Here is a 14,437-nt window from a genome sequence, read left to right on the forward strand (position 1 = left end):
TCTTGGGAACACACAGCAGCAAATCCAACTGGATTAACACATGTTAAAGCAAAGCAATGCACTCAACTACAAGCCTCAAAACTCTGCTGTAGAGGAACAAAATCCAAAATTAAATATTTCAGAGGTTGTCAAGTGAGACTTCTAAAAATGTGTGCATCTAGTTTTAATCAGAAAGAAAACACTGATTTGGATTCCCATGGCTGCATCCCAGCAGTCAGTTTTTAGAGATCTGTACGTGCTACATCAACAGCCAAACACACAGGCTCATTTAACACTAAAATAAGGCATATCATCTAAATTGCCTATTTTATCTCAACAGCTGTTAGTTGCTCCATGTCATGAACTAACAGCATATCCCCAAGTGTAGCTGGCACTGATGAAGTCTTTATGTTACTAGGTAGGCATGCTTGCCCCAGAGCTGCTATTAATGGGTCAGTTAAGTCCGTTATGGGAAGGAGCGCCAAAAAAGTATATACGGTGTAAAGTGTAAAGTGAACAAACAAAAGACAAAATGAGTATTTCTGGTACTTGACTATCCTTCTGACAATATTCCCCTCTTGAAAAGTAAAAGAGGAGGTAAAATACTTTTGTTTATCTATGAGTCCCATAGGATATAACTGAGCAAAAGGAAAACAGGACAGATAACCTAATGGGGGATTAAATTGGGAGATAAAACAGGAATCCTTTATATACTTCAAAAATTCAATCAAGTAACTAAAATCCAGATCTTTTTTTTTTTTTTTTTTTTTTTTTTTGAGACGGAGTCTCCCTCAGTTGCCCAGGCTGGAGTGCAGTGGCGCAATCTCGGCTCACTGCAAGCTCCGCCTCCCGGGTTCACGCCATTCTCCTGCCTCAGCCTCCCGAGTAGCTGGGACTACAGGCGCCCGCCGCCACGCCCAGCTAATTTTTCGCATTTTTTTTTTTTTAGTAGAGACGGGGTTTCACTGTGTTAGCCAGGATGATCTCGATCTCCTGACCTCGTGATCCACCTGCCTCAGCCTCCCAAAGTGCTGGGATTACAGGCGTGAGCCACCGTGCCCGGCCCCAGATAGCTTTTAAGTCTGTAGATACAAAGAAGGAAGATGAGAAAGTAGTTGAATCTGCTGACAGTGAATTCTGATTCTGTGCCAGGTTACTCTAGCTCCCAGATTTAGGCCTCCCAGCAACAATCTCTGAAACACTGAGTATGCTTAAACAACTACAAATCAGTGATAAGGAACAAAAGTTTCTCACTCATCTTTGAAAAACAAAAATCCAAAATTATGAAATGTTGAAGAAAATAATGGGAAAGATAAAACGGGGCAGGTCTTGATATATTTTTTAGAATTTTTAATGACAAATATTTAAGATAGAACACAATTTTCCAAAGGCCAAAAATGTAATGGAACCAAAAATCTCATAACCTTCTTTTCCTGTTTTATAATAGCTAACAGCCTACACCAATTTACTGCTTCCATGAATCAGCTAACAGTAGAGTTTGTAGCTAAGGTTTCAGATTCAGACAACCTGTCAGACATGTTAACCCTGCTCGTTAAATACCTGGAGGGGAAAAAAAGTAGAAGTAATTTATACTTTCTAAGTCATGTATAATTTGGCAATGATAACTCGATTATTCTGTTATCTTCTACCACCTATTACCTAATAAAAGGGGAGAGGGGTTCAAGAGTATAATTCTACATGTTATAATGAGAAACAATAAGTTCTCATGAAATAAAACATGAACCATCTACTCAGAACATAGGCTGAAATCAGAGAGTATGCAGTAAGCACTCTTAAGAAGCCAATACATATAATAACGTCTCTCATGATACTGACAGGCAAAATGACGAGTGAAATCTTTACCTGAGAATACATTTTTTTTTTTTTTTTGAGACGGAGTCTCGCTCTGTCGCCCAGGCTGGAGTGCAGTGGCCGGATCTCAGCTCACTGCAAGTTCCGCCTCCTGGGTTTACGCCACTCTCCTGCCTCAGCCTCCCGAGTAGCTGGGACTACAGGCGCCCGCCGCCACGGCCGGCTAGTTTGTTTTTTTTTTTTTTGGTATCTTTTAGTAGAGACGGGGTTTCACCGTGTTAGCCAGGATGGTCTCGATCTCCTGACCTCGTGATCCGCCCGTCTTGGCCTCCCAAAGTGCTGGGATTACAGGCTTGAGCCACTGCGCCCGGCCAAGAATACATTTATTCTATTTTACTCAACAAGCCTGGTTAGTTTCAGAGCCATAGTAGATTAAAAATACTTTAATAGGGAAATGAAGCTATTATAAGCAGGCTGACTGGCAGTTTAGGGAAAAAAAAGCTATTGGGAAAAAGAGAAAAGCAAGACAAGAACTCAAAATATCCGATGTTAGGCATTTTACTATTGGTAACAGATCACACAGCCTTACTATGCATCTTAAAAGAATATGACACCATGTAACATTGATTTTTTAAATACACCTTAATCATCAAGGTTATATTGAATGAAAGCCAGAGAATCATGTATTCTGTTTTAGAAATATTTCTACCTCAAATTATTAAATTATCAGTTTCAGCACTGAAACTTACAAACCCAAAGGGTTTAACAGCACATTTAAAAATATCACCACCTAGTCTTTCAGCTAAACTACTAAAATAATCTTGTAAGCAAATTTTATTGAGAATACCATACTGAAATATATTTATGAACAATTCCAAATTTTAAGAAAAACCTTTTCAGAAAACTTTTATTAATATTACTTTAATCCATTTAAAGATCTAAACGCCCCATTGTGTTCATCTACCTTTACACCCATCAGCACAATACTCTTTCCATTACAAACTGGTTTTTAAGCAAAGGAAACAAGCTACGATAAACTGATGCTCAGTTTGAAACCCAAAAACTTCTCATTATCTGCTCAGGATATACTCTGTACAAAAACATTCTTGTTTTCTTATTAAAAGCATGTGACCACCTTGGACATTTAATAGTAATTTTTTTTTCTTTTGAGACAAGGTCTTGCTCTGTCACCCAGACTGGAGTGCAGCGGCACAGTCATGGATCACTGCAGCCACGACCTCCTGGACTCCAGCAATCCTCCCATCTCAGCCTCCCAGGTAGCTAGGACTACCGGAGTGTACCACCACACTCGGCATTTTTTTTTAAGAGACAGGATCTCATTATGTTAACCAGGCTGGTTTCAAACTCCTGGGCTCAAGCAATCCTCCCACCTTGACCTCCCCAAAAGTGATGAGATTACAGGCATGAGTCACCTGCCTGGCCTGATGTAAAGGGGGTTATAACCTGTTGGAAAATAAATAGGGTTAGATCACACTAACTTCAAAATACAATCATGATCATACATGGTAGTTCCTCAAAAAATTAAAAATAAAATTACCATATTATCCAGCAATTCTACATCAGGGTGGATGCCCAAAAGAACTAAAAGCAAGGACTTGAACAGATATGTTCAATCACGAACCCATGTTCACAGCAACGTTATTCACAATAGTCAAAAGGTACAAACAACCCAAATTTCTATTGATATACGCACAGATAAACAAAACGTGGCATATATCCATAGGGTAGAATATTATTTACCCTTATTCAAAAGGAATGAAATTCTGATACACGTTTACAACATGGATGAACCTTGAAGACATTATGCTAAGTGAAATAAGCCATTCGCAAAAAGACAAATACTATATGATTCCACTTACATAAGGTACCCAGAGTAGTCAAATTCAAATTACTGGTGGTTTTCAGGGGCTGGAGGAAGAGGGAATGGGAATTGTTGTTTAATGGGTAAGGAGTTCAGTTTTGCAAGATGAAGAGTTTCCAGAGATTGGCTGCACAGCAGTAAAGTTAACATTACAGAACTATATGCTTAAAAATGGCTAAGATGGCAAATTTTATATTTATTCTACCACAATAAAAAAAAATGCCATCTATCATGATCAAGTTATGGGAATACATACTCAGGGGTTAATGACTGAGTTACATCATCTGTATTATTAGTATCCAGACTGTGGGACTCTATCTACTCAGCATTTCCCAAACCGTGTTGTAATTCTACCTCTGCTAGGAACTATTAATTGAAATACTTAGTTATCATTCAGGAATTAGTAATGAATATCAAGGAAGAAAGTTTTACCACTTAACAAAACTCTTACTAAGTTGGTAATTATTACTTTAGTTCAAGAGCATTCACACTTTAAGAAATTTATATATTTGCTAAGACTAAAATCAATACATAAGGGAAAAGAGAGTACCCAATGACTCTGGGTAACTTTTATTTAAAATTTTTATTTAAAACTTTTATTTAAATTGCCCCTCAAACCTTTGTATTACTATACAATATTAGTATTCCTCCTCTTCTTATGAGATGTTATCATTTATGCTTTGTCAGACATTCAATTCTAGTAATAAATCAATGAAGAAATAACATTGAACTGTATCATTTATCTAATTTAAAAGTATTTAAAATCAGAAAGAAAATAATTTTGCAAATCTCTATTAGTTTTCAAGTTTTACTTTGCTCCATATTCAAAAATTAAAAATAATTTTGCAAAGCTCTATTAGTTTTCAAAAGCTTTAGTTACTTTGCTCCATATTCAAAAATTAACTGAAAATAGACCAAAAACCAAATATAAAAGCTAAAACTATAAAGCCCTTATAAGAAAACACAGCAGTAAATTAAAAACCTTGGAGACAATGGTTTCTTAGGTATAACAGAAAAGTATAAGCAACAAAATAAACATAAATTCAGCTTCACTGAAACTAAAAAGTTTTGTGCTGCAAACAGCACCATCATAAAAGTGAAGACAACCCACAGAATGGGAGACATATTTGCAAACCATATTCTCTAATAAGGGGCCCAATTTGAAAACGGCAGAAGGATTTGAACAGATATTCTTCCAAAGAGGATATACAAATGGCCAGCAAGCACATGAAAGATGCTTAACATCATTAACCACCAGGAAAATGCAAATCAAAATCACGACGATGAACCATTTCACAAAGACAGTAACAAGTGTGGCTGAGGATGTGGAGTAAGTGGAACGCTCACACACTACTGACGGGAATGTAGAGTCATGCAGCTACTGCGGAAAACAATCGGGCAGTTTTTCAAAAGGTTTAGATAAACCTAAGTGTTACCACATGACCCAGCAGTTCCACTCCTAGCATTTCTACTCCAGCAACTACTAGTGGAACTGACCTAGTAATTCCACTTTCCCCAAAGAAGTGAAAAGTTACACAAACAAAAGCATGTATGCCATAACCAAAAGGTGAAATAACCCAAATGTCTAACAGATGAATGGGTAAACAAAATGTGGGACAGGTTGAGTCTCCCTTATCCAAAATGCTTGGGACCAGAAGTGTTTCAGATTTCAGACTTTCTCAGATTTTGTAATACTTCATTATGCTTGCCAGCTGAGCATCCCAAATTTGAAAATCCAAAATGCTCCAGTAAGCATTTCCTTTGAGTATCATGTCAGCACTCAGTTTCGGGTTTTAGACGCTCAATCTATACATCCAAACCAACAAACAAGAATAAAACCCATTCTTCATGTTGAACATGGATGCATGCTAAAACATGGGTAACTTTGAAAACATACTAAGTGAAAGAAACCAGTCACAAAAGATAACAATTTTATGATTTGACTTATATGACTGTGCAGAACAGACAAATCTATAGAGAAACAAAGTGGACTGAGGGTTTCCTGGGCTGGTGGGAATAAATGGGAAGAGGTTAACTGCTACAAGGTACAGGGTTTCTTTTGGTAGTGAGGAAAATGTTCTAAAATTGAATATGGTGATGGTTACACAACTCTGTGAATATATTAAAAACCACTAAATTGTATACTTTAAATGGCTAATTGTACAATATGTAAATTATATCTCAATAAAGCTACCACAAAAAATTAACTACTTTTCTTTTTTTTTGAGACAGAGTCTTGTTCTGTTGTCCAGGCTGGAGTGTAGTGGCACAATCCTGGCTCACTTCAAACTCTGTCTCTCAGATACAAACAATTCTCATGCCTCAGCCTCCCAAGCAGCTGGGATTACTGGCATGTGCCACCATGCCCAGCTAAATTTTTTTTGTATTTTTAGTAGAGATGGGGTTTTGCCATGTGGCCAGGCTGGTCTCAAACTCCTGGCCTCAAGTGATCTGCCTGCCTAGACCTCCCAAAGTGCTGGGATTACAGGCGTGAGCAACCATGTCCAGCCCAACAATTACTTTTCTAAGATGGCCTGAATTTTAAATAGTTTAATAGGCAAAAATGGAACAAACACATTTCTTTAAACTAAACTCATTAATAACATTTAAAAAGCCTCTACTATATAAAAGGTATTATACTAATATGGTATAGAAAAGGGAATATTCAGCATTAAGAGATGCCAACCAGCTATATATTATCTGTTAGAAATAACTGTGTGTAAAAAATTTTAAATGGAACAGCAAAGATTCATTTAATCCTTTTGATGACATATTCAATTACAGGCTGAATATCTTTAATCCAAAAATCTGAAGAGCAAAATGCTCCAAAATCTAAAACTTTTTAAGCACTGAGATGACACTTAAAGGAAATGCTCACTGAAGCACTGTAGACTTTGGATTTTCAGATTAGAAGTGCTCAACTGGTAAGTATAATGCAAATATTCCAAAATCTGAAAAAATCTGAAATTTGAAATATTTCTGGTCCCAAGCATTTTGGATAAGGGATAGTCAACCTATATCTATTTTTTCTTTGTTGCTTATGCTGTTGGTGTCATATCTAAGAAACTACTGCCTAATCCAAGTTATAAAGATTTATCTATATGTTTTGAGTTTTGTAGTTTAGCTCTTACATTTAAAATCCAATTTTGAGTTAATTTCTGCACAGGATATGAGTCAAGGGTCTAATTTCACTCTTTCATCGAACTGGATATACAATTTTCCCAGTACCATTTGTTGCAAACACTATTCTTTTCCTCTTGAACTGTCTTGGCACTCTTGATAAAGATGAAATTGACTGTAACCACACACTATTTTTGCGAACAGAAAACACATTAAAATTAAATTTAAAACGTAAGATAATACACGAAAAATGGCAAATTTGAGAAAGGCAAAAACTCAAACAGTGCATCATGATAAATGGGAAACAAGCACTGGTTCTCAATCATTTTGGAGTCACAGACCCTTCTGAGAATAAAAGCTACAACTCACCAGAAAAAAGAAAAAACTGTCTATCAACAAAAAATGTCTTCAGTTTAGGGGTTCACAGTGAAGGGCTCATGTGGAAAGTTTCAAATAAGCCACATATTAATAGAATGTGTGGGCTTTCATCTTTAAGAGACAGAGGAGAAAGGAATGAAAGTAGAAGAGAAACACTAAGAAATGCAAGAACACAACTAGAAAGTAAGATATGAATTAAGGGAAGAGAAAATAATCTGGCCTTGAACGATTAGGGTTAGGAAGTTTTAAAATAGTGTATCCCAAATGTTAAAAATCATATGATCACCTAAAGATTTTGTTAAATGCCGTCTGATTCTCAGTAGGGCTGGAGTGGGGCAGGAGATTCTGTATTTCCAACATACTCCTAGGAGATACCACTACTGCTGGTCTACAAACCACTTTTTTGAGAAGCAACGATTTAGACCCATAGTTCCCAAAATGAGGTATGAAAGTACCTAGGGCACCACAGTAAATTCCGAGGATTACTGTGGGATAATTTAAATATTCTAAAGATATTATATATGCAGAAGTACACAGAAATACTCATTAGAGTTGGCCTCCAACACACAATGGTTAGACTTACAATTTTTGAACTTTAAGATGGCACAAAAGCAATACACATTCAGTACGTTCCTCAACTTATGATGGAGTTACGTTCCGATGAACCCACTGTAAGCTGAAAATATCCTTCAAGTCGAAAACACATATTCAACTTATAATAGGTTTATCAGGATGTAACACCATTGTAAGTTGAGGTGCATGTGGATTTGTCATATACCACGTGAACAACTACAATCGTTGGAGACGGCTCACAGATTCAACTTTGAATAGTGCTACCCATTCCTTTCAATGTCATCTTATCTTTGAGATGCTGGTTTTGGCAGCTGCTGTGATATAAAGTGCCGCATTGTGAAAATCAATGAGAAACAGGAAATGAAGGTGGCTTGTCCAATCTGATTCTAAGGCTTGAGGAGTTGTACAGTGGCCAATAGTCACACACATCCCATTAGTAACTACTTATTTAGGAATGAAATAAACACATTAATTTTCTTTCAATTTAGGTGTAGTTTTTTTAATAGTCACTAAATTTGTTAGAAGACAAATACTTAACTTTCAGTAAGTCCTTACTTAACATCATAGAGCGGTTCTTAGGAACTGCAACTTTAAATGAAGGACTTACAGCAGGTTGAAAGAAATAACATCATTTCTTTTGTCGGTTCATTATAACGCTGATGAGGGAAAAAACTAGTTTTGTTATACATCATTTGGTTTAAAGTCACAATTTCCAGTAACTTATATATGACATTAAGTGAGGACTTACTGTCCTTCTTTCGGCGTAGGGGTTACTGTGAAAAAAAAATTACTGACATGCTAAGGGTGCCATGAACTAAGAAAGTAGGAAAACCTCTGGTTTAGTCCATTTGACAGGTAGCTAAGACCACAGCTTTTATAGCCAATCTCATGAGGTTCAATCCTGTCTCTACCTACAGCAGCTATGTGATTTGGGGCAAGCTATTTAATCTGTCTCTTGGTTTCCTCCATTATAAAGTTGTGACAAGTCTGCTATGAAGAACTGCTATGAAGAACCAATAAGTGACTCTATCTAAAGAGCTCCGCATTAATGGCAAAGAGGGGTATAGAAATGTTTGCTGCTGTCATAATTATGATGTTAAAGTTAGGTAAATGGGAGCCACAAAAGGTTTTTGATCTGACAACTGACCACAGTTTCTGGTGCAGAAGAGAGGAGACATGGCAGGTGTAGGCACCAGGGTAGGCTGAAAGAGTAGGTAGGTCACCTCAACCCTGACTCAAAAGTGCTGGGGCCTGTGGCTATTAATCACTCCCAGGGCAGAGAAACAGAAAGAAAGAACAGATCAACTCAAATTTGCTTTCCATATTCTTACTAAACTAACTTACTAAAACACTTCATTTGCAAGTGATTTTTTATTGTTGTAATGACAATAATTTTTTTTAATTCTGAATATACATAAGAATTACTTTCTAATGTGAAAAATCTTCTGACTGCAAAATAAAGTTACTCAAGGTGTGCATATTAAAAGTCCTCCATCTCATTACCAAATCTAAGCATGTCAGCAAATGAGCACAAGACTCTAACACTGCTTCTCATGGGTTTGCAGGAGGGCAAAGCACACAGATCAGAAAGAACATTCTGCTAATTAAACTGAAGCAGATGACTACAGAAGAGAAAGTCTTGTCACATGTAACATCTGTGCCAAGAATGATCAGATTAAATATGCAAAATGTGAGGTAAAGGTATGAAAAAGCAGTAAGATGATACTCTAGACCTTAAATAGGCTACAAAAGTTCTGACAGTTTTCCTAATTATTCCCAGTAATGGACATAGGAGGCCAAAAGGCAGGAGGGAGAAATACATTTTTCTCCATTATGGGTGTTGAGCACTAGGGCTAAAATCATGCCTGTCTGAACACTGATCAGTTTCTGCAAAGGTTAATAGCAATTAAATGCAGCAAACTAGATTAAATAAGAAACAGGTCATGATACCACTGTACTTGCAAAGAGCACGATAAAGCATTTCTTTTAAATTCATCTTAATGCACAGGAAATCCAAAAAGAGCTTCTATGAAGAAAAGAAACTATTATCCAAAAAGGGCTGCTGTAAGGAAACATAATATTGCCATTAACACTTTGCTGCTTCAAGCCTAGTACATCTATAATCAAAAGAATATAGTAAGTTACTTAGTGATGTTTAAGATTAAACTATCTGATAACTACAATATTCTGAGATTATTCCCTAAACTTAATCTTTTACTTTAGTATATAACTCCTAAAGTATAAGTCTGAAGCATACTGGTAGATTTTTTTCTAATTTAAATACAAGCAGGTTTTTCCAAAAATCAAGTAGGCAATTGTGTGCAGGCACAAGTACACACTCTCCTTCCACACACACAAAGATACACATATGCACACATACCCTTAACTCTCCACATAAGCTAAAAAATAAAAAAGGGACAGGCTCACACAATGAAAATTCAAAATTACTTTGCTATCCTCAGGGTCCTCTAAGCCATCAGGTCGACTAAGGTTTCGAGCAGGCTGGCTGCAGACAACACTGTCTTCCAGTCCCCAAGCGGGGACTCTCACAGGTGGCCTTTGTATTTCATCTGGGTAAAAAGCACCATCTGCTCCATCTGTAATAAAATTTTTGGAAGGGTACAGTGAAACCGGTTACTAAAATTAACATCTGTATGTATAGATATGATGAACAGTATATAAAGAACCACTTTGGTACATGAAAAAAATAGATGTTTTTATTTTTAACCCAGGTGATTTTTTAAATTGTGAGCTATATGTAATAAGCAAATAAACTACTCATCTCATGGTGCATCACTTATAGATGAGGCCAGTTACACTGTTAAATATTAAAACTGCTAATTATACAAATAAAATAATGTTTGTATTAGAGTTGATTATACCAGCAGTTTGCTAATCCATGAAAATATAAACCATAAAAAAACTCCAGATGCAGCTAACCCCAAACCAAAAATACTGTAATAACCTCTTATTTCCTGAGATGCATAAGGATTACCATATTGCAGAACTGGTTGTGCATTTGATAGTGTTAGAACATAACCATTTTGCTCTGAGCATGTGTTGAGACATTGAGGACTCTGGAAATTCTGACCTTCCATTTTCCTTTCTGCTTGATTTTCTAGACTCCTTTTAAGTTCCTAAAATTAACAAAAACAAAGATGAATAAGCAAAGCAATAAAATATTTCATAAGTACAGCACTATTAAACATTTAGTCAAAATATAACAATAAAATTATTTCCTATTATGAAGCTGGAATGCAATTGGAAATACAGTTAGAAAAGCTGGCTCTCAACTTCTCATAAATATATCCTCCACATATAACAAAATCAGAAAGCAGGATAAAGCCAATGAATTTTCAAATTTATTTGTGCCAAGAAAAGTACAACATTCTCACTGAGTTAATTTAGGGTAAACTGTGAATCTCTTACAACTTAGCTATGAATAAAAAGTCTTCTTTTCTTTTTTTTTTTTTTTTTTTGAGACACAGTTTTGCCCAGGCTGGGGTGCAATGGCGCAATCTTGGCTCACTCCAACCTCTGCCTCCTGGGTTCAAGCGATTCTCCTGCCTCAGCCTCCTGAGTAGCTGGGATTACAGGTGCGCACCACCATGCCTGGCTAATTTTTGTATTTTCAGTAGAGACGGGGTTTCACCATGTTGGTCAGGCTGGTCTTGAACTCCTGACCTCGTGATCCACCCACTTTGGCCTCCCAAAGTGCTGGGATTACAGGCATGAGCCATCGTGCCTGGCCAAAAAGTCTCCTTAAAAAAAGAAAAATGTGAATTCTATCATTTAAGATTTTTTTAATAAAAGTATGTCCTGTATAAACTCTTTCAAAATACAAAGAAACATTTCCTAACTTGTTTTACAGAGCCAGTATTATTCTTATACCAAAAACAAGGATTTCACAAAAAAAACTACAGACCTTATCCCTCATATTGATGCAAAAGCCTTAGCTTATAGCAAGTCAAACCCAATATTTAAAAATAAAACCTGATCAAATGGACTTTATCACAAAAAAAAGTCACTTTAGCATCCAAAAACCAAATGCAGTTCAACATCCAAAAATCAATAAATGTAATTTACCTTTTAATAAAGGAGAAAAAGAAATATGATCATTTCAATTGATGCAGAAGAAATATTTTACAAAATCCAAGTCATTCATGATTTTTTTTAAATCTCAGAAACTAAAGAATAAAAAGGAACTTTTTTAACCTCGTAAAAGGCACCTAAAAAAAACCTACTGTGACCCTTAATGGTGAAAAACTAAATGATTCTACTGAAGATCATAATGAGATCCAATAATAATAAGGCAATGATGTCTGCTCTCAACACTTCCATTCAAAATAGCCAGTGGATCAAGGCAAAATTAAGTAGATTGGAAAGGAGGAAGTAAAACAATCTTTATTCACAATGGTATGAAGATGAATGTGAAATATCCCAAAAAATCTATAAAAACTAGGAAAACGGCCGGGCACAGTGGCTCATGCCTGTTATCCCAGCACTCTGGGAGCCCAAGGCAGGTGGATCACAAGGTTTGGAGATAGAGACCATCCTGGCTAACATGGTAAAATCCCGTCTCTACTAAAAATACAAAAAAATTAGCCAACCGTGGTGGCACACGCCTGTAGTCCCAGCTACTCAGGAGGCTGAGGCAGAAAGAATTGCTTGAACCTGGGAGGTAGAGGTTACAGTGAGCCGAGATCAAGCCATTGCACTCCAGCCTGGGTGACACAGCGAGACTCCATCTCCAAAAAAAAAATAGGAGTTTTTTTTTGTAAAATGAGTGTAAATAATTTAGTCAGGTTGCAGTATACAAGATCAATATGTAAAATCAATTGTATTTGTACATACAATAAATAATTGGAAAATGATATTTTTAGTAATTCTACTTAGAGTAAAATCAATAGATAAAATGTTTAGGAATAAATATACAAAAGATGTGCAAAGCCTATACACTAAACAAAATAATGCATTAAAAAGAGCATAAACAAATGGAGACATATAACATGTTCATGGACTAGAAACTTAGTATTTTTACACTATTAATTCCCCCCAAATTAACTATAGTTACAATGCAATACCTATAAAATCCCAGTAGGCTTTTGTACACATTGACAAAATAATTCTAAAATGTACACAGAAATACAAAGGTCCTGTAATAGCCCATATGTAAAAAGCAGAACAGGCTGGACATGGTGGCTTATGCTTGTAACTCCAGGGCTACTGAGAAATAGGAGATATATTTAGAACAAGACAGGCATTCAAAAGATATCCTTCATCTCTTGCCATAACTGAAAACCCCAGAGATGCTACTACAGTCATTCAAGACTGGCATGTGACTACAGAAAAAAAGGAAAGGTTAAATCCAAGAAACATTTCAAACATGATTCAAAAGAAAGAAAGAAAAAAAAGGGCCAGGTGCGGTGGCTCATGCCTGTAATCCTAGCACTTTAGGAGGCCGAGGTGGGTGGATCATGAGGTGTTATTTCTTTCAACCTGCTGTAAGTCCTTTCACTTAAAGTTGCAGTTTCTAACAACTGCTCTATGATGTTAAGGACTTACTGACTGTTAAGTATTTGTCTTCTAACAAATTTAGTGACCATTAAAAAAAAAAACTACACATAAATTGAAAAAAAAGTAATGTGTTTATTTCATTCCTAAATAAGTAGCTACTAATGGGATGTGTGTGACTATTGGCCACTGTACAATTCCTCAGGCCTTAGAATCAGATTAGACAAGCCACCTTCATTTCCTGTCTCTCAATGATTTTCACAACGTGGCACTTGGGAGGCCGAAGCAGGAGGATTGCCTGTTTGAGACAAGCCTGGACAACACAGTGAGACCCTATCTCAATAAAACATTTTTAAATGGCCAGGCACAGTGGCTCATGCCTGTAATCCCAGCACTTGGGTGGCTGTGGATGGATCACTTGAGCCCAGCCTGAGCAACATGGCAAAACCCTTACTCTACATGAAATACAAAAATTAGCTTGGTGTGATGGCATGTGCCTATAGTCCGAGCTACTCAGAAACCTGAGGTGGGAGGATCACCTGAGTCTGGGAGGTCAAGGCTGCAGTGAGCCATGATGGCACCACTGCACTACAGCCTGGGTGACAGAGTAAGACCCTGTCTCAGGAAAAAAAAAAAAAAAAAGAAAACAAGAAAAAAATTAGCCAGGTACAGTGACACATGCCTGTAGTCCAGCTATTTCAGAGGCTGAGGCAGGAGGATCACTTGAGCCCAAGAGGTCGAGGCTGCAGTGAACCATGATCAAGCCACTCACTTCAGCCTGGAAGACAGGGTGAGACGCCATCTTTAAGGGAAAAAAAAAAAAAGAGAGAACAAAGTTGGGGGACTTATGCAACCTGATTTCAAGATGTATTATAAAGCTACAGTAAACAAGACAGTAGAGTATTGGCATAAGAAAATAGATAAGGAGTTGGCAATCTTTTTCTGCAAAGGGCCAAACAGTAATATTTTCACCTTTGTAGGCCACACAGTCTCTGTTGGAACTACTGAAATCTGTCTCTGCAGTTGCAGTCATAGATGATACCTGCATGAATGGGCATGGCCATGTGCTAATAAAGTTTTATTTATATAAAGCCAGATTTAGCACACAGGCCTTAGTTTTCTGACCCTTGGTAAAAATCAATAAAATAGAAGATAGATTCTGAAAGTAGACCCATACTT

General features: G+C 36.8%; 1 protein-coding gene across 18 annotated transcripts in view; it reads right to left on the reverse strand.

Moving 5' to 3' along the window:
• TAX1BP1 (Tax1 binding protein 1) overlaps nt 1-14,437 on the reverse strand; it is an 89,563-nt gene that overhangs the window by 2,641 nt on the left and 72,485 nt on the right. For 4 of the 18 annotated variants that reach the window (XM_073009024.1, XM_073009023.1, XM_007981782.3 and 1 more), the window contains 2 exons: nt 10,836-10,881; nt 10,193-10,341 (listed from right to left, as the gene is read on the reverse strand). In XM_073009024.1, coding sequence (XP_072865125.1) covers nt 10,193-10,341; nt 10,836-10,881 — 195 coding nt within the window. Of the gene's footprint in view, nt 1-10,171; nt 10,342-10,709; nt 10,882-14,437 lie in introns of all 18 variants that reach the window. The other 14 variants (XM_073009022.1, XM_073009020.1, XM_038004776.2 and 11 more) reach the window with 5 other exon arrangements.

The sequence above is a fragment of the Chlorocebus sabaeus genome, chromosome 21, assembly GCF_047675955.1.
Source record: "Chlorocebus sabaeus isolate Y175 chromosome 21, mChlSab1.0.hap1, whole genome shotgun sequence".
NCBI lineage: Eukaryota > Metazoa > Chordata > Mammalia > Primates > Cercopithecidae > Chlorocebus > Chlorocebus sabaeus.